This window comes from Strongylocentrotus purpuratus, unplaced genomic scaffold (assembly GCF_000002235.5).
Source record: "Strongylocentrotus purpuratus isolate Spur 01 unplaced genomic scaffold, Spur_5.0 spur5_scaffold_21, whole genome shotgun sequence".
NCBI lineage: Eukaryota > Metazoa > Echinodermata > Echinoidea > Camarodonta > Strongylocentrotidae > Strongylocentrotus > Strongylocentrotus purpuratus.
Window position 1 is genome coordinate 40,698,842 of NW_022145607.1, and position 22,137 is coordinate 40,720,978.

Sequence of the window (22,137 nt, forward strand, 5' to 3'; positions counted from 1 at the left end):
ACAAACACTGTACACAGAAAGATGTATATGGGACTACACGAACATGTGGCGTAAAAATCCGTCCAGATTTTTTACGATGTTACATGATATATTTAGAATATGAAGGCATTTGAAGAGCCATGCTTTTCAGGGAACATGTTTTATCTGATGTTCTTCCACACTTGCATGATAACAATGATAACGCTCACAAATTATTTTTCACCTCTTCCCAGAACTCAACCTTCTCTTTAAAGTGCTATAAGTAATGCTCGTCTTCAGTAGATGTGAAGTTAGTACCTCCCAAGATGCCATCCATTATTCTGTCTTTGTCTCCCCAAACATTGAAATTCAATATGGTAATGAATACATTATTGAACCACTTATACATCCTATTTATAGCATTGCTAATGCTTTGATGTAATGTGGTACGTCGGGCAGTAGCTTGGTGGTTAAGGCAGTAGTATTAGAATCCGTCTGTTTGCATTTTACACAGAATTAATGCCCTTTTTTAAAGTTGAAGTTGAAATTGATTTTGTTCCACATTTACATTTAAAAACAATTTAATATTTTTTTTTTTTTTATACAAGCGTATAAGCGTAGATTACACACAAATAAAATTAAAATTTCAAATCAAGTATAATGTACAGAAACTATATACAAAGTTTCAAAATATATAGATATGACAGGCAAGGTAAAACACTGTAAAATATGGGGAGCCTAAATAAAAAGCACAGCTTGGATGTGAATAGGCTTCCGTACTGAGTAACACAATACACAATTTGGCTCTAGATAGACAAATTGTGTAATTTACAATTTGTTGGTTGGGCACTCAGTATAATAGCCCTTTCTGAGGTACCTTAACACAGAGTTAATGCTCTTCTTGCTCCAAACAGATGATTTAATAAAAAAAGTTGTATAAAGAAATGTTTTATGATGTCATTAAACATATGAGACATCATATATGTTATTACAGTCAGACCACAAAAGTGCTATATTATATTTCCGATCCTGCTTCACTGGTTTTGTTTATGAATATGTAATGACTTTGATCATCAACTTTCCAATTGAGTGAATGGACTATTTACCATTGACTGATTTTCATGATTTACATATGAAATAAAAGAGGAGAAATAAAAGATTCCTGACGTATTTTTTATTGCCAAGGAAAAATGTGATGAAGTTGGTTGAAAAATTGTATTATATTATGCTGATGATTGGAAAATAAAACAAAAGGTACAAGTGGAAAATACTCACATTATTTTATTTGTGAGCCAGGTTGAACTTGACAAGAGTGTAAAGGTCAATACATGTATGTCTACTTTCCAAATATTGAAAGAACATTAATGTGCACTTAATGACAGGGTCGAGAATCCAGTAATATGTAACCAAAGGACACATTGTGTCCTTCAAAAAGTCGATTCCAGTACTCTGATTGGTTACTTCATACACCCTTTTGCAAAAATAAATTTTAAAAGTTTATCCTTGTTATTCTTTTTGGTTTCTCTTTAGAAACGAGAGCGAGGTTTTATGCGAGTGCATCAACTGAACAACGTCAACAGAGCTTTGCAAGTATTACATCAAAACAAGGTAAGAATACATTTTTATCCTTAATTGTCTCTCTCTCTCTCTACCCGATCTTTGTGGCACAGAAGGTTCAATTGTTTTAGCCCTTAATTTTCATTCCCTGATCTAGGCCGATCATGAATTTCAGACATTTGCATCCCCCTTTCTAGGTGGATCATGAATTTTTCAGTTATGGCTCCAAGCCTATACAAGACAGATATTTCACTGTTTCCATGGCATGGGTTATCCTATGGCCTTATTCTTGAGAAACAAGCCCAAATAACACCCTACAAGTCTGTCTTCTTAACCTGTTGGTCTATTGAGACTGGGTTGTGCATGAGCCTATGGCAATGAGAGGGTTAAACATGCATAGCCTCGGTTTGTAAGGAGGTATCAATTCTCTCCCTGGAATGGATTCCTTCCGATGTAGGGGAATGCAAATACCACATCTGGGCTTTTAAAACATGCAGCTTTTCATGCAGTTGTTGCAATGCTCTGGGTTAGTCCTTTCCTAAATTGCATTTAATCTTGCAGGATAGCTTTGAAAAAACATGAACTCAATTCCCCCGCTCTCTGGAGGAATAGGTGTTTATTCGTTGCCCGCTTCTCTCTTTCCTTGCGTTCTATCTTCATAATGCTGTCTGGATGGGGTTCTGAGTGAGAGGAAGCCATAAATAATGTTTTTCACAGGCTTCAGTTGAACACATTTATCTTAAAGGCTTTGGTGCTATTCTCTAAGAATGAAAGAGAGAGAGAGAGAGAGAGAGAGAGAGAGAGAGAGAGAGAGAGTGTGTGTGTGGGTGTGTGTGTGTGTGTGTGTGTGTGTGACATGGAAACAGTGTAGAACAGAGCTATATAGAACGATACATGTAGAAAAAGATAGAGAGGAGGTGGATGGGAGATAGAAGGGGAGAAAGGTAAATGAAAGATAGAGATAAAGATACAGAGGTGGAGAGGGAGAGACATTTAGAGAAAGAAGAGGGGGAGAGAGAGAGAGAGAGAGAGAGAGAGAGCAGCACATAGACTTAGCATAAATGGTAACCGATGAACAGAGACAAACAGGGTGATAAATCATGTGGAAGAGGAAGCACGAAATTGAAAAGTAGAGAAACAGCAAAAAGAGAAAGCATATAACAGAAGGAAAGGAATGTGAAAATAACATTTAATTCTTTAATAGGTACTATTGAACAGTTCGGTTGCATTAACAGATATAATCATAGATATAATGACATAATAGACCCAAGATATAATGTACATCTAAATGTAGTTATAGCATAATTATCCTTATCATTTATGAATTGTTAAAAGGGAAAGTGTTTGACAAAGATCACCGAAACATATCACATCAGCAATGAAGGGGTTTCACTGAAGGGGATAAACATGTATACCACAAATATATTTACATTTCAATACTTCTCATATTCATTATAAATTGTAATTTATAAAATAGAATACTTTGATCTCTTTATTTGTATATGAAGTGCTTTTGAAGGATATAAATACTAGTGTCTATAAATATCCCTAGATCCCTATTGAATAATAAGCAGTGTATTACAGTCTTCTACAAACCGAAAACTGTACCATGACTCTTCATAATTGTGCATGTAATATGACATGCTGAAGGAGATATGGAGAAGAAATTGTTGATATAAAGTTTGGTCATAAAATGATGGCTTCAGGCCACCATCTCAGTGTGATAAGCCAATGATAGGCTGGTCAGCCATGATCGTAGGAGGTATATTTATTCTAGCGCAGATTTTGATGTCTTATATCAACACACGGTCAGTACACCCATGAGCTGAGCGGTTTCAGATAAAATTGCTTGCTCGCCTTACAGTCTGGAGGCAATAGAGCTTTATGTTGAAATCGTGATGGTTTGCAAAGGAGTGCTATTTGTGGCTGTCCCATGTTAAGAAAATAAATGGGCATATTGAAATGTATATGTGTGTGAAGTCATGAATAATAATCTGATAACATTTGGCCAGGCTTACATTTATTTTCATTACATGATCTGCAGCAGATCAGTAGATCACCTCTTGTTTTGGTCAGATTTTTTTTTTGTGCAGTTAGTTATGGCTACATATAAAAAATAAACCCTGTTATTTACTAACAAAGAGATCAACATGCGTCTTTTGTTTATTTATGTGATCTTAGTCAGGATGTGAAAATGAAAACCAATATGTACAATGCGCTTTCTGCTGTTGATTACAGTTACCCTTGTACAATACCTGAATAAATAAGTACATTTTTTTTACTATTCAAATTACAGTACATTTTATATTTGCTACAATTGAAAAAAAGAAGAAGATACCTCTCCAGTCTCCACTGCATCTTCCATGCTTATTATTAGATGGTCAAAATAAGAATATATCAACAAGTCAAACTCCATCTCCAGAGCATCTTTGCCCTCGTCTGATTTCATTGATACATGTAACCTAGCAGATAGACTTTCTTAATTTAGATTCATCAAGTGTACACATAAGCTGCATGATGAAGACGGATCTGTCGCCACATGTGGCAAGCCAGAAACCCTGCTTTCACTATCCATAGGTCCTGTTTCCACTACTGGCCTAATGTTGTTTTGAACTGATTAATTGCTATATTAGAGGCTTTTATTAATTTTTGTGAGTGTGGAATGGGATAAAGGATGTAAAACTTATTGGTTTTTTTTCTCAAACGAGGTGACTATCTCATTACTTTGTCCTGAGCAAGCAATTAGGGACAATAATATTGATTAGGATTTTATGTCCACAAAATAAAACTTCTCTAAAATTAAGTTAATTGAATTAATGCCTAGTGAGTTTAGGCTTGTGCTAAACAAGTTATCCAATAATGTATATTTCTACTACTACTACATGTACTACTACTTCTACTACTGCTACTGCTGCTGCTGCCTCTACCGCTGCTGCTACTACTTCTACTACTTCTACCACTTCTACTACTACCACTGCTACTACTACTACTACTTCTACTACTACCACTGCTACTATTACTACTACTTCTACTACTACCACTGCTACTACTACTACTACTTCTACTACTACCACTGCTACTATTACTACTACTTGTACTACTTGTACTACTTCTACTACTTCTACTACCACAAATGCTACTACTACTACTACTACTACTACTACTTCTACTCCTTCTACTACTTCTACTACTTCTACTACTTCTACTACTTCTACTACTTCTACTACTTCTACTACTACCACTGCTGCTACTACTACTAATACTTCTACTATTTCTACTTCTACTATTTCTACTACTTCTACTACTACCACTGCTACTACTACTACTTCTACTTGTAGAGTGAACACATTTGAAGCATCGTGTTGATAGTGGTGACATAGCCATGGGTTCTGACTGTCACCATCACCATCCTGATTAATGTCACGCTCTGATGCAATGTTTAGTAAACACAGACCCATTCTCTACCCTTCTATAATCCATCACGCTGAGATGAGGCAAACTCAATGATCCCCCTCTTTCTCCCTCTCTCTCTCTCTCTCTCTCTCCCTATCTCTCTCTCTATATCTCTCCCTCCTTTTTCTCTTTTTCTCTTCTTTTTTCCTCTCTCTCTCCTCCCTCCCTCCTTTCATTCTCTCCTCCCCCACTCTTTCTTCTCTGTCCTTTCCTTCCCTCTCCCTCTCTTTATCTCTCCCCTATTTTTTCTCTCTTACCTTATCTTTCCCTCTTTCACCCTATCTCTCTCCCTCATTCTCCCACATTTTCTCCACCTCCCCTTTGTCTCTATCATTACTTCCCTATATATGTATATATACAGTTAACAACTAAATTATTCATACCCTTGCCAAGTTTTTGTATTTTGTTAAGTATGTGAAAATATATTTGTCCCGATATATGTTTCTTGAGAATGTTACATCTTACATCTAAAAGTATTCAACAAAGGCCCTAAATCAACCAGTCCATCTTTCATGTTTTAGATACAAAAAAAGAAAAAGAAATCTAATTTACAATAGGTATGAATAATGCAGTTGTTAACTGTACATATATATTCCATATATTTCATATATATTTGGCTCTTTTTCTTTTAACTTCTCCTTTGCTCTCTCTCTCTCTGTACTTTTTGTTCAGTACTTTTGAGAACTGCTTTCCTTATTAATTTTGTCATTTATTACCCTGCCATTAAAAGTCAACATGCTCATATTTGCTCTGCTTCCTCTCTGCATTGTTATCTTTCTCAAATGGTTTAGCTGATATGAACTACTCTAGACTGTTTATGGAAGAGACATCCTTGTCTACCACTTACATATAGCTTCAAGTATCTTCTTCCCCACATGACCTCCTTATGAGCTATTAACATAGCTGTCACTTTAGTCATAATATCATGATCACTATATAATAATGAATACATAATTGTGGGCTTCAATATGATTCAGAAATTAATTAAGTAATCATTATTTGATTTGTTTACCGGTACACTTTGAAACAATGTCTTGATGTGCTCTTTGGAAATTACCACCCTGGCTCCCCTCATGACAACTTCCTGGTTGCTTATTTCGTCTTCTTCTTCTTCTTCTTTCTTCTTTTTATTAAACTAGAGAATCCATCATTGATTATGATAGTGTTTATGGCCTAAAACAATCGATCGTTAGAACAACAAAAAGGCCTACCGTACGTTTTTTCTCTCGAAATTTCTGGAAGCTGAAATTTGGTCTTCATTGTAAATTTTGGATACAAGCAAAATGTGTTTTTCCCCCACAGGCCATGGGCCGAGCACGATTTTTGGGCTTAATTTTCTCTTTTGGGACTTATTTGATCAACCTCTTTGAAATATTGATTGTTACTAATATTGATTTCATTAGCTTGATGGCAACCTTTGACAAAATAGAATCTTGTTGATAATGATTTTTATTATGATTATGGTTGTGATATTGTAGTACTGTTTGTTATTTTCAGGTACGCTTGGTGAATATTAGCAGTAATGATATCGTTGATGGCAACTCCAAGCTAACTCTTGGTCTAGTGTGGAGCATCATAGCTCACTGGGAGGTCAGTAATAACAATCCTTCTCTTCTTAATCTACAATGCTCTAATGAAATCTAACAGTATTACTTTATAATAACAATAATAATAGCTCACAATTATAAAGCACCTAATACTTTGTTTCTAGGCGCAGTACATATTATTACCATTGTTTAAAAAAATTGATAAACTAGCAAAAGATTGTTTTCAAGTGGTCATAATAAATAGTAATTTCAGTATTTTCATTTGTTTAATCAGTATGGATCAGGATGTACATGTGCCAACATTAAAGAAAATTAAGTTAAAAAGTTACATGTTTTATTGCAAGTATTGTTACAGAAATTGATTGAATTGTTGCAGGTATAGATGTAATGACACCATCATTTACACATGTGATGATTAACAATCAGTATTTATTGATGTTTATTATTTTTGTAGGCCAAAGCTGTCTTAAAAGATACTGACAATAGTATGGAAGAGCAGTACGAAAAGACTGTATTAACATGGTGTAAAGAAGCAACACGAGGGTGAGTAAAGAATATCATTAAAACAGACACAGACAGACAAACAAACAAACAAACATCCAGTAGTATGGAACAGCAGTATGAAAGGACTGCATCAACATGGTGTATTTAAAGCATGGGCCTACTTCGTAGTAGGTCCATGGTGTAAGGAAACAACACAAGTAAATAATTTCATTCAAATGGATACAGACAGATAAACAGACAGATAGACAGACAACAAAATCAAACATCAAATAGTATGAAATAGCAGTATGAAAGGACTGTATTCATTAATGTGGTGTAAAGAAACAACCCAAGAGTAAGCAAATACATCTATTTGAATAAACATATTATCTGTATGAAAATGGTGTAAACAAACAAACAAGCAACGACATTGAACTGCACCAATAAGGCAAGAATGAGTGTACATCTGTATACATGAATTAATTAGAAGACACATCTTTTATTTTTGAAAGAAATCATGTCAGTTGACATGACAAATCTAGATAGTAACAAATTATCTTTATTTTTTTTAACATACATATATTCGCATTTCTTTAAGTGCTAACTTGATATTTACTTCCTCTATTCATAACAGCTGTATTATGTGTGTCTCTCATTCTCTCTCATTGTTTCTCTTTTATATTCTGTTTAGTTACGAGCGTGTAGATGTCAAAAACTTCACCAGTAGCTGGAGAGATGGTTTAGCCTTTAATGCCATCTTACATAGACATAGGTCAGTATCAAAGCCAAATGATAGACTTGTTATTTCCAAGCCTGAATCCTTTTGGTTTGCTAAGACTATACTGTAGTTCCACATGTAGCAATTGTTGTAAGTTTCTTATTACAAAGTTCTGTTTATCAGTGCAACATGGTGTGACCAGTGCAACACAATGAAGCCTTGGTTTGGAAAAAATACCTGTTATGATTCTTGCCTAGTAATGAAATTTCAATAGGTTGTAAAAGTTAAAGATTCATCACTTTTCTGAAATTAGACAGCATTTTATCATTATCTGCTATAATTGTAAAACCGTGTCAGGTTTTATTTGATGATGATTTACCAAAGAGCTCTAATTTGGATTAAATCCAACATTTTTTTAGCAGTGGTGCCAGTTGATCATGACTTAAATAGATAATCTGTTGCCATCCCAAAGTGCTTTAAAGATAAAGTTGAGTACTGGTCATGCGATTGCATATTGTGAAAGAAACATTGTGGAATCGATCAGAAAAAGTTGATCATCTAGCATATAAGTATTGGTGTGTACTGCAAGGTTCTGGAATCATCAAAATGATAAGAAATTTGGCCCAGTCTTCATAAAGTTACAAGCACTGTACACAGAAAGATGTATATGGGACTACACACACATGCGCGACACGTGCGTTTATCTCTCACACACCAATACATAAACTAATTTACCAAATATATCAATTAGTAGGAGGTTTCCCGGCAAAATTTTTATCATCATGTATTAGTCAAAACATACTCTTTCACATGATTGGTAATAAGAGCTTCCATTTCATTTTTTGAAATTGGGGCGTTTCCAATACTGGTCTTTACCTTTAACTCATGTGATAACCAATATGAGTCGCCAATTTGCTGTTGGTGTGGTTCCTCTCAGACAATCTAATTCTTCTCTCAGAGTGTGCTTTATCTCAACAATTCTCCTGACATCCCCATATAGGAGGACTTTGTGATAAGATAACCTGATACTTGTGTTTAATTCCTGCTCCTTCTTTTATCTCCTTCTGTATACAGACCTGACCTTTTTGTTTATCACGACCTTTTAAAGGACGAGCCTGAAGCAAGACTAGAACATGCCTTCACAGTAGCACATAGCCATTTCAACATAGATAGACTCTTAGATCCAGAAGGTTTGTAGAAACTCTGAAAACAGATTAAAGTATTTCATACAATGACATCTCATAAACAAGAGCCATAATAAAGACTAAAAAATGTCTTTATAGTAAAACATAGCCTTTTCAACATAAATAGATTCTGAAAGATGCATGATACATCCTGAAGATTTTTGTGGTATATTAAATATAATTGTATGAGAAAATATATCCTGTGGAGTATAAATGTCTGTGTTTTATGTATAGTTCATGTTTTGAATTAGTGCTTTGGAAGTTTGAGATATATATTGGAGGTTATTTTGAGTTCTGGTAATAACAACAACAATAGCAACCAAAATTAATCACAGAATCGAATAATATTTTACTCAGTGATCATGAGTTAGGATAAATGGTATTTATTGAGGCTGATTATTGAGGAACTGTAAAGACTCGGTTGGAAAGTTTATGGGACCATGAAACTTGTAAAAAGTACAATATCCTCTGAAGTACTATGAAATATATGTACCAAAGTCCCATTTCCACAAATGTTTTACATGCATCTTTCTTTGAAGTTATGACATTTTACAATTCTTTAAAATGTTCCTGAAATATTTTTAAAATGGTAAAACCCGGTCCCTTTGTAAAAATATTTTCTTGTGCCTCTCTCTTTCTACCAAATATAATTTAGATTCCTCTTGTATTACATCTTCTTTCTTGTGCTTTGTTTTTCAGACATCAATGTGGGCCAACCAGACAAGAAGTCTGTGTTGATGTACGTAACGTCCCTTTATAAAGTACTATCTAGCCAAAGCACCTTGATACAAGACACTGACCGAGTAGTCGGGTCTCAAACTTCACTCAATCTCAGTCGCAGTTCAGCGCAGGAGAGTTTTACTACTGCATCACCAGACCTAGTGAGTTTATTGATTGATTTCTTGATTGTTGGATGGATTGATTGATTAATATTGACTGACTGACTGACTGATCAATTGATTACCTCGATACAAGTTTCAGTTTCAGCGCAGGAGAGTTTTACTGCATTGCCAGACTCAGTCAGTTGAAAGATTTAATAACGGATTGTTTGATTGATAAATCTATTAATTGATTATCTGACTGATTATTTTATGAGTTTAATTGAATGATTGATTGATTGATTAGTTGATTGATTGATTTCTCAGTGAAGTTACTCATTTTGTCTTGCACTTCATCATATCAGTATTTATCTGATGGTACAATAAAACAACAATTTAGAAAGAACCATAAACAAGTTGAATACAATGACATTTGACACAAGTCTAATTTACTACCATTATCTGCAGTCATTATCCGACATGAGTGAGATAGACATAGAGAGCTACCAGGGGAACATGGAGACTGTGTTGGCCTGGCTCCTGAATGCAGAGAGCCACCTGGAGCATGAGGAGGAGGTCTCTACCAATGTAGATGAGGTCAAGGAGCAGTTCCACGTACATGAGGTAAGGATAGGCTAATGACTTCAGAATAATGAGAGTGTCGTGGTCGAGTGGATTTAGGTGCTTGACTGGAGATGCAAAGGTCGAGGGTTCAAATCCCGACACGGCACTAATATCCTTTGGCAAGATATTTACCTGCACTTGCTACTCTCAACCCAGGTGTTAAATGGATACCCGGTAGGATGCGACCGTCAATGTTGGTCAAACAGATTTGAGCGTCAAGTAACGCCTGGCTGGAATGCTCCCCAGGGAGTGGAGATTGTGCACACAGTAGGTGCAGGCAAGCACTGAATTAATTGACCGGGTTAATAGTATATTTGTCAAGCGCTTAGAGACGTTGTATTAAGCGCTTATATAAAAGCTAAATATTATTAATATTATATAATACTGGATATCAATATATAACAAAAATATGGAGTGCATGGCAGAATTGCATAATCAGGGGTATTACTAATATGTCTATGACGACTTCCCCTGGTAATGCCCCTCCTGCATAGCCGATAGCAAGCACTTGCATCAGTTTTAAACAAATTCAGACAACAACATTGTTTTAATTATGAATGAAACCCTTTTTACTCATTGCTCTACTATTCTTTACAAATGTTTGGATGATAAACCAATTTCCTGGAGACAATTTTTGTGGTGGTCTGTATTCTCAATGTGTTTTTTCTCTCCACAAGGTTTGCTAAATGACTGATTAAGATCGGACAGAAACTATCCTTCATCTTCTTCTTCATCAACTCAGAGAGAATACCCTGAGCGTATTATCATGCTTGAGATTTCTCTATATACATGTACAACATATTAAAAAGTTTTATGAAAAATGAATAAAATATCAAATTTTAAAAGAAAGAATTAATTTTGTCCCAATCAGAAATTCATGGTTGAGCTGATGACCCATCAGAACAGTGTTGGGAGTGCCCTACAGGAGGGAAACCATCTCATCATTGAAGAAAAGGTCAACGAGGAGGAGGAGAGTGAGATTCGAGAGCAGATGACGCTGCTCAACAGCCGCTGGGAAGCTCTTAGGTTATCAGCTATGGAAAGACAGTCACTGTGAGTACTAACAAGATAAGGATGCTATGGGACTGGGTATTAGTAATATTCACATAGATGTGTTATCAGCCATGTAAAGACACCCATTGTGGGTGATAATACGATTACTAGTGTGTGGGACTACAGTATTCACACAGATTAGTTTATTGGTAATGGCAATACAGTCACTGTGGGTGCTTACTGCTAACATGGTTATTTATGTACTTTTTATATTGATGCAGAGAAGGATTCAAATATGACTTTATAGTGATTGTGAAATATAGGACTGTTGTCACTGCTCATGATTACGTGGTAGGTTAAGTGATTTTGATTGTAACTAAGAATGCAGTCAATGTTATCCATTTTGCACCATGCATATATGACTGAAATACTAGATTTTCTCATTTCAAGCAGAGCTTTTCCCTGCTTTTTACATTCCTTGCTTTTTACATTCCTTTTGAGATTCAGAGTATTATTCATTCGCATATCAACTAAAGCTATTTAAAACTGTCAATGACACCAGTTGATGGTTGTCAATATTAGTGAGGAGATGCAGAGTCTTTGTATGTTGTAATTGTTCTATTAATTATCTTTAACTTTCATTTTTCTTTCTTTTGTTTGGTTTGTATAGATTACATGAAGTACTAATGCAGCTGCAACAGAAACAGTTAAAAGACTTGAGAGATTGGCTGACCAAAACAGAGCAATTCATTGATGATAGGAGCTTCATTGGGGATTGCTTGGAAGCTGTCAATAAACAGATTGATGATATAAGGGTCAGTTCTTATTAAAGCGACTTGGTAACATTGTTGAAGGTTGATGAAAAACTGTAATTTTTGTATAAAATGTTGCTTTTTATATTCCTTCTACTGTACTAACCCTCTTAGATGCAAACAATCCTGACAAAATTCTTAATCCACAAAGATATTTATGGTTTTCTTTGAAGGCGACACTGTGTGACACCCTCTAACATTAAATTCCCCCAACAATTTTTGCGACCGTTTTTTCCATGAAAATAAGACATAAGACAAACTTTAAAAAAATCTGTCAACACTTAAAGGGCCATATAGGGCCAATTCATTGCTTTGTGACGATTTACATTCACCTAAAATGTAAGTAAATTGTAATAATATAGTTGGGAAAATTGAGGAATCGATCAGATCAGTTTTCCCAATTGTTAGCATTAAAAAGGGTCCGTCTTCACTCAAACTTTCAGTTTTTTTAAAATTGTTCATCTAGCATTGAAGCCACTACCTTAGCACCATTTGCTCTCATCTAAACAATGTTACCAAGTCCCTTTAAGAGCTTAAATATTAACCTTTTTCATAGGAAATTCTATTGTTTAAAAAAAAAAGATCCTAAAAAACGATCCCACAATTTCCGAGGAACCACAAGTTTTTCTGTATAGAGATGTTAGTATGAGAAAAACTAATTTTTAATGCATATTGGTCAAGATATTGTCCCATCACTTCACCCCAAAAATTCATCAGAATATGTCAAATACAGCATCTTAACACCTTTATAAATGTGTACTGTAATTATATATTAGTTGCCCTTTGTCAACAAAATTCACTGTTCACATTTTGGTCAGCTATAATTACCCTGAATTTCAATTACGAGAAATGCTCTTTACCTGAACTGCACATTGAATGTGTACATTCTAGCTACATTGGAAGGATGGCAGCGGTGGGATGTCATCTCCCCCAATGAAATGACTGATGAAACCAGAGCCTTGACTGGTACTAGTTAAAAACACAAGTGGAGGCGCGATAGCTCAGTCGGTAGAGCAGTGGTCTCGTAATCCGATGACCCAGGTTCGAAACCAAGTCGATGCGCTTGTGCTCTTTGGTAAGGACCTAAAGCCGTCGGCCGTCTGGTTGCTTACTAACAAGCATTTATGCTTTCTTAGCAGTCAGGTAAAATAACCACCATCACCGCAAGCATTGCTATTGAAATTATTTCATGTTTTATTTGGTTTTCATTATTTGTTAAATCCAGGATCTTCAGGAGGACCTTGAAAAGCAGCAGAGACAGGTTAATTCTCTTTCTCACATGGTGGTAGTTGTCGATGAGAGCAGTCCAGAAAATGGTAAGTTACTTGAAGTAAACCCCCCCCCCCCCCCCCAAAAAAAAAAAAAAAAAAAAAAAAATCCCAATATTTTCTCAAAAAAACACACAAACAAACAAACAGAGCCAGAACGTAAAGCTGTTCTGAAACCCAATTGCAATTCTAACGCTAATCCTAAACCCACTCGCATAAATAAACCCCAAATAAATTAGATGCCCAAACACACATTAAACATAAACCAGATCGTAGCAGATGCGGGCACTCAAGTCAGTTCGAAATACCATTAACCAGATTAGATGTATACAAAAACTCTTTTTTTCCACGCACAACCAGAGCATGGAATGATCTCGATTCGGCATTAGTATCCCTGACCGACTCAGCAAAGTTTAAAGTAGCACTCCTTCCGAAATAATTCCACCCTCTGCCACCACGACCTCCAGTTTAAATTCCACTAGGAATCTTTTGGAGGAACAACAACCAAGTACCAAGTAAAGCAAATGTCAGGTCACCATTCAAGTATGTTAACCATTATCAATTCTTATTTTTTATTTGTTATTGCAGCAACTGCAGTGCTAGAAGAGCAACTGACCAGTCTTGGAGAGCGTTGGGCCAGCGTGTGCCAGTGGACCGAACAGCAGTGGTCAGTACTGCAAGATGTTCAGCTCCAGTGGCAGCGATATGCAGATGCCCAGCGCCAGTTTGAAGACTGGTTGAGCAAAGCAGAATCTTCGCTGGCCATTATGAGACTGACCCAGCCACACTCAGACACGGATGCTATGGAGATGCTCAAGAAGATCAAGGTATGTACCTTTAGCCTCATTTATTGAAAATGATATCCAGATTTGAAAATGAAGAACTGATATAGAGTCGGTCAGATATAGATATCATTGAGATGCTCAAGGAGATCAAGCTAGATTTCTTTAGTCCCATATGTTGAAATTCATGACAACAGTGTTGACTGTTGCTTAGTCTTAAACTATAGTACTGTTGGTGTATGAAAATGTTCCATTTCTACTGATCTCTGACCACATTCAAATACAAATGCTTGAGAGATCAAAATTTTGTTGCACATATTAAAAAGCATGAATTAATGAAAGTGTTTATGTTCAGATTCTTCCCAATAATAGAGATGTGAGGCAACCAATGAGGTTGGAGTCTTATAAACCATTAAACAAACAAATTCTTAAAAATGTAATTAAGGCTACCTGATGCATCCTCTGGCAATGCACAATTTAGTTCTATTCTTGATCTGCTTTGTTTGACCTGTCCACTGTAGGCTCTAGAGCAGGTGCTTGAGTTGCAACATAGCGAGTTCTGCCGTCTGAACACGCTGGCTCAGAACATTGTACAACACCTTGAAGAGGACCATCCTGGAGTGGCCAGCATCCAGACTGCCTTGGAAGACTTCTCACAGCGATGGGACAGCATCGTCCAACAGATGGAGGACCAGTCCAAAGTGGTGAGTATTCCAAAGCTGAAAGGAGTCGTATAAGAGAACATGTATAGGATCTGTTAACACCCATCGAGTCAGGTTGTCCAATTCTCTTCAAATTAATGGGGATGTTCCTCAATTTATTTTTATGCCTCCGTTACGAAGTAGCCGGAGGCATTATGTTTTCGGGTTGTCCGTCCGTATGTACATCTGTACGTACGTACGTCCCGTTCTCGTGATCGCGTTATCTGAAGAACCAATAAATGGATTCCAGCCAAACTTTGGTCATGTATGAATCTTGCAGAGCCGATGAACTGATTAGATTTTGGGGTCATGAGGTCAAAGGTCAAAGGTCACAGGGCTCATTATGTATGCAAAAACAGCTTGTGATCGCGATATCTGAAGAACCGATTAATGGATTCCTGCCAAACTTAGATCATTTATGAATCTTGCAGAGCCAATGAACTGAGTAGATTCTTGGTTCATAAGATCAAAGGTCATGGGGCTCATTATGTATGCAAAAATAGCTTGTGAAAGCATTCTCATTAGAACTGACAGATGGTTTACTATTTAACTCAGGACATCTTGCAGAGCCAATGAACTGAGTAGATTTTAGGGTCATGAGGTCAAAGATCAAAGGGTCATATATGTATATGAGAAATTGCTTGTAATCACGATATTCTGAGAACATGTTAATGGATTACAATTGAACTTGAATTTGAAAAATTTCTTCCGTGTCGGTTTGTAAAATTGCTCTATGAAGGAGGCATCATTTTCGACTGCGCGCAGTCGAATTCCATCTAGTTAAAACTATGACAGGAAGAAACATGAAATCTTGTGACAGAGTGTTAAAATGCAGGATCTTTCTGAATTCAATTAATATAATCATTTTTTTTTAATTATGAAACAATATGTCTTTTATGTATATTTTGTTATCTGTATTATTTCTGCATGTGAAATGTGAAATCAATAAACTCAAACTCAATCTCAATTCCAAAGGGTCATTTGCCCATGGACCCTAGTAAGTGTGAAACCTTTTTGTAAGTTGATGAATCGCATCTGGAATTGGCCAACAAGAAATTGAAATTCTGTTGTAAGTGATTGTCTGATGACACCTGACCTCTCCACACAGGTTGCCAGCAGCGGCTTCAACCTCAACATCACCCCCGTCACCGACGAGATTAACTCCACCACCACCACCACCACCTACTCACACAACGATGCGGTCGTCACAGAGACCCTGCTGACTAAGACCATCCACCAGACCGTCCATGTTTCCTCTCCAACCTCAGCCTCCTCACCGTCACCTCCCCCGATGGGTGGGGCTAGGAAGAGGTCCAACGAGGATAGTGAGTTAAGACGGAGGTTTGACGGGGAGCTGGGCAGTCTGGTGGCATGGGTAGAGGATACAGAGCAGAGGATCATGTCAGAGGACGAACCGACCCCTGAGACACCTGACTTGGACCTGTGCAAGACAATCTATGAAGTGAGTAGCAGATTGAATTGAATTCAATTGAATTTATTGATCCATCTCTTTTATAGCAGAAATTCTCTTTCCATTGTTTTAAAAACAACAAAGGTCATATCACGCACAGAATCATATGTAACAAAGAAATTTAGAATGTTAGGAAGCTAAATGACTCAATCACTTCTTGAAGAAGATGTTTGAGGAATGGTATAAAGAGTAGTGATAGATGTATACTACAAAAATCACTTTAGAGAACCTTTCCAAAACAGTTTTTGAAATGAACTATTGGGAAAGCATTTTTAGACGCTTTTAATTTTTGTCATAGATAGGGAAAGAGATCAATGCTGTAGGGCAGGGAGAGGGTAGAGACGACATAGGGAGAGCAAAGGTTAAGAGAGAATGGTTTTCGAAAATGGAGGGAAATATAAAGGGCTTAAGAGAAATTGGGGGAGGGGGGGGGGGCAAAGAATTTAAAAAAAATTATTTATCAAAAAAGAGAATGGGGGATGTAAGTAGTGAACTGTAAAGAAGGGGTAAATGTCCGAATATCATCACATTCAAACTTTTGTTGATTCTTCCTGTTTTTTTTCAGAACCTTGACCATGATTGGGAGGAGAGGAAGAGTAGGGTCAAGACGGTATCAGAGCTTGCTGATAAGCTCATAGATCTCACACAGGAAGGTAAGATCCAGGAACAGCCTTCAAAATCATGGATTTGAAGATGATTTCATTTCATTGTGAGAGTCTGACATTAAAACTCATCCCGAGTTCTTTTAATTGGAGAGGAACTGACTCACAATGATCCTGAATTGCAGTAGAGCACTTTATACCAGCAAATGTAAACAAGATAATGAAAGCATCCTAGAAATGATATTTACTGATATCACACGTTCTATTGCTCAAGGCACTTTTTGGATAATTCGCTCAATTTTCTTGGCTCTCTTTGCATATTAGTTATAGTTTATACATTTACAACAAAATTTGTGTGACAGATATCATTTAACTTTACATGGATATGGTGAACATTATGAGTCAGCTTAGCTATGTTTTAAACAAATCTGATGAAATGTGAGTCTTGTTTTATCAGGTGTTTTATTATCTCTCTTTATATCTACCACTAGATGGTGCTTCACCAGAACAAATCCAGCACTCCGTGAAGAGCTTCCAGAATCGCTGGAATGATGTACATGTGATGTTGGATGATCGGAAGCGCAAGTTAGACCAGGCCGTGCGGCACCAGGCGTTTGAAACGGAGTTGAAGCGGTTGCAGCAGGCCATAGAACCTATCAAGCAATGGCTAGATGAGGACTTAGAACCAGTGACCGAAGACCTTCAGAGAATCAAGATGCAACTAGATCAGTGCAGGGTGAGTCACTCAATGGAGTTGCCCCAGGTAGCTCAAAAGGGTCTTTAAACCTTTGTTGCCCTGGCAACGGCTGGGTAACTCCTCACCCAATGCCCTTTATATGACCATGCCCTTGTGAATACTTTCTCTATTGAAGCCGGGAGAGGTCAGATCCACATAGTGGGGTAGGTAGTAAGGGCTCATTAATGGCAATTATGAAATAGATAGGTAAGTAAAGATCACTAGTCGATAAAAGGTTTGGTCTCGAACATACATATACACAAGCTGATACATCACAGAACTATTTCAAGAGAGACAGTGAACCTTTTCTATGCATTAACTTGTTTAGCCTGAGATAACGTAAGATTAGAAATGTAATCCTGAATAAAAAGGACTTGTATGGGATAGATCTTAATATTTGTATCTGTTCCCATGTCTCTTACCAACCATAAAGGCCAAACAGACTGAACTAGCAATCAATGCCAGCCACATGGAGCGACTATCCACCACTGCTGCAGCCCTGGTGACCTTTGACTCCACTCTCTCCCGATCGACCAACCGTGACCTCAAGGAGTTCCGCCATCTTTGGGACACGACCCGGGAGCATCTAGATGAGAGAGAGAAGCTCCTGACAGAGGCAATGAACAGCGCCCCTCCTGCTCGATACCTTGAGGCGCTCAAGGCACTCACCCAGTGGTTAGCCAGCGTGCAGGAAGCCTTGAAGGAGGAGGAGATCTTTGTGTCTGATCTGGATGAGCTGGAGGATCAGTTGCAAAGATACAAGGTATGGACGCTCAACTCTTCCTGTACAACCAAGTGTACAAAATCAACTTCAAAATTTCAAATTTATCTTGCAATTAACAGTTTTTTGCATACATGAATGCTATTTATGATGTATCTGGTTATTGATTACCGTATTTGCTGACATTTTTGACATTTCGTAGACAAAAAAAAGTATAAAAAAACGCTACAAGACCAAAAAAATTGTTGTTATTTTCTTGCGGATCACTATTTTTTTCTACAAACTGATACCAAATTCATCAATATTTTATCAAATTTAAAGAAAAAAAGTTAAAATTTGTATTTACCTCAAAATTTTTTATACCAGAATGTTGGTATTGATTCTGGCTTATCGTTGTAGGAATCATTTGTTTGAATGGGATACCTTCCGCTAGCAGTACTTTTCTAATAAATCCTGTGTTCCTGGTGCAAAGGGGATGGGAGCTAGGTCCCTTATTGCCCGGCCCGCACTTTTATTGGCTCAGGTGGGCGTAATATCTGCGGACCTCGTTGTTTATTACAGCTGCTCCTGTCAGTGACATTCTGACAAGGCTGTACATCATGATTGCTGACAAATATTAATTCTCAAGGTAATCGATTAAACAGAGCAACAAAGTTTCTTTTAACGACTTGATTTTTATCAAAAGATTGCTTTTCATCCATTGAGATAGATAGTTTAGATAGTTTATTGGTTTCCACAATATCTCATTTTACAAAGAGTGTAACAACATATTTAAAATGATTACATGTACATACAATACCGGTACACACTATTCAGAATATTGTCCATTAAGTTTAACTTAAGAGATACAGTGACGGAGCTTGTGGAAAAGCAGAGCTTGTTGTGGATAGGCTCCTTAAACTAAACATGACATAATCAACTAAAGTAAAGTTTATAAAATACAAATACACGCTAAAACAGGGAAAGGGAGATTACAGGGATACATGAACCGATACTCACAGTTAACTACAAAAGACAAGGAAAAGGGAAGGGAATATATCTGCAGCTTATTGAAATAATATTACAATATAGTTTGTTCTCCATATGAGTATATTATAAACATAGTTGGTATGGTCATACCGTTTATAGTTACTCATTGTAATGAACATAAGTATACAGTTTGGAGACAAGAATAGTCAAGAATCAGGAATGACAATATGTATTCAAATAATAACTTTTCAATTTTCTTCTGAATACATGTACACTTACAGACCTTTTAGTCACAGAATCGAGAGAATTCCAGAACTTAGGACCAGTATATATTAAGGTATTTTGAGCAAAGCTTGTTCTCGTTCTAGGAAGGTGATAGGAAAACGCCTGTTGGGTAGAATATTCGTGGACTTGATTTCTTTTCTTAAACAAATAAGATAGTGCCTGGGGCAGTTCGTTGTTATTCAGCTGAAACATGAGGCAGCCTAATTGTAAATTAAAAATATCCCGAACTCTCAGTACTTTAGTATTAAAGAAAAGAGGGCTCGAGTGAGTACGAATAGGTACATTGCAAATTGTTCGTATTGCTCTTTTTTGAACAACCAGGATTTTGTCCAGTTAGAGTTTCAATGAACTACCCCAGGCAAGAATACCATAGTTCAAGTAGGGCAACATTAAAGTGGAGTACAACATTTGCAATACATATGTTGGGAACATAGGTTTCAGTTTGTACATAACACCAGCATTTCTTGATAGTAATGAACACAAATAATTTGTATGTATTTTCCAGGACATTTTGTCATCGATAAACAGGCCAAGAAACTTGGTCGATTTTACTTTCTTAATATTAACATTGTTGAAACAGATATCTCCAGGTAAATCAGAGATTGAATTGCTAAATAATATGAAATTAGTTTTGTCCAAGTTCAGTGACAGTCTATTCGCAAAAATCCATTGTGCAATATTCTCAAGTTCCGAATTTACAGTTTCAACAAGAATTTGAGGATTCTGATGAGAATAAAATATGCTTGAGTCATCTGCGTTTAGTATAAATGACAACTCAAACGTAAATACTGGTCTCAACTTATACTTTGTTCTGATTTTAATTTTCACTAGGGCTCATAATATTAAACACACCTATATTCTCAAATAAACAGCAAGCTTAATGTTCGAATTTTTCACCTGGAATGCCATGTTTATGTTATACTGCAATCATGTATTCGTTTTGTTCCGTTTTCCATTGTAACAATTATTTTCAGAATGTAACTACGTTTGTAACGATGTACATTTGATAATTATTGTATTATGTATTGTTCTTGTATTATGTATATATGTACATAGACTGTAAACCAGTGAAAAAAGAATTTCCCGAAAGGGACAATAAATTTTCAATTCAATTCAATTCAATTCAATTCAATAGTGTGGATGAAAATTTGAAGTCATTTATATATGTTATGAATAGTAGAGGCCCTAAGAGAGATCCCTGAGGAACACCGCACGTGACAGGCTTGACACTCCATGCAATCCTATTTAATGAAACGAACTGTGTACGACTACTGAGGTAACTTTTGTACCACTCCAACGCCTTACCTCTGACACCATAATGCTGAAGTTTTTTAAACAAAATGTTATAATCAATTGTGTCAAATGCCTTAGAAAAATCCAAAAATAATCCCACAGTATGACAGCGGTCGTCAAGAGCAGACGCAATTTTATTAATAAAAAGTAGTATAGCATGAGAAGTAGAATGTTTCTTTCGAAATCCAAACTGAGAGTCCGCCAAAATTCCACAACGTGTGAAAAAATTAAATGTTCGAGTGTAGATCAGTTTTTCAAGAATCTTTGATAAAGTAGTGAGTAGAGAGATTGGTCTGTAATTATTACGATCTAGAGGATCACCCTTTTTAAAAATCGGTACAACTTTTGCTATCTTCATTTTTCCAGGTACTATGCCATTTAACATTGACATATTCATAATATGAGTTACAGGTACGATTATTTCTTTAATGACACTTTTCAGTAACTTATTGGTAATATCATCATAACCTGGGGTCTTTTTAATCTTTAAATTTTTCACAATTTCAGTTAATTCTTGTTCATTGGTTGGTACCATAAATAGTGTAGTGGGGTTGGGATTATTCAAAAAGCAATCAAAAGATTTTGCCGACGTTGGTATAAATCGAGCCAAATCTGGCCCAATATTGGTAAAAAAGTCATTAAATATTTCGGCAATAGTTTGTTTGTTTTCAGTTGCTGTTCCATGGTTCTTAATTTTAGAGATATTTCATGAATTTGGTGAACTATTAAGTACATTCTTTATGGTTCTCCATGTCCCTTTAATGTCTCTGTTACAGGAAGTAAACCTTTTACAATAATACTCTTTTTTAGCATTCCGAAGCAGGTTTGTCAAAGTATTTTTATAATTTGTGTACTTCATGCGATTTTTATTTGTGGGGATACATTTATATTTGTAGAATAGCCTATTTTTCCTGTTAATTGATTTCAAAAGAGTAGAGTTAACCCAAGGCATTCGAGGAGTCTTTTTATAACTAGAGAGTTTGGGATTCTGTATCGGGAAAGCTTCATTGTACAGTTGAATAAAGATATTCCAAAATTTCTCATAAGATATATTTACGTCTTCTTCATTTAAGACCATGGTCCAATCAACATTTCCAAGTTCAGCTTTAAAATTATTCACATTTCTTGGGGTAATTTTTCGCTGGTTCTTATTATAGTGTGG

At 36.3% G+C, this 22,137-nt stretch overlaps 1 protein-coding gene across 1 annotated transcript in view; it reads left to right on the forward strand.

Annotated features, from left to right (window-relative positions):
- The window catches only part of dlp (dystrophin-like protein), a gene marked incomplete at both ends in the record, with an annotated part of 108,870 nt that overhangs the window by 32,302 nt on the left and 54,431 nt on the right, over positions 1 to 22,137 (forward strand). The window contains 16 exon segments of the mRNA NM_214496.1: positions 1,489 to 1,566; positions 6,466 to 6,558; positions 6,970 to 7,058; positions 7,690 to 7,770; positions 8,791 to 8,906; positions 9,600 to 9,781; positions 10,187 to 10,342; positions 11,214 to 11,395; positions 12,006 to 12,150; positions 13,373 to 13,463; positions 14,004 to 14,242; positions 14,719 to 14,901; positions 16,007 to 16,360; positions 16,935 to 17,022; positions 17,463 to 17,707; positions 18,141 to 18,470. Coding sequence (NP_999661.1) covers positions 1,489 to 1,566; positions 6,466 to 6,558; positions 6,970 to 7,058; positions 7,690 to 7,770; positions 8,791 to 8,906; positions 9,600 to 9,781; positions 10,187 to 10,342; positions 11,214 to 11,395; positions 12,006 to 12,150; positions 13,373 to 13,463; positions 14,004 to 14,242; positions 14,719 to 14,901; positions 16,007 to 16,360; positions 16,935 to 17,022; positions 17,463 to 17,707; positions 18,141 to 18,470 — 2,652 coding nt within the window.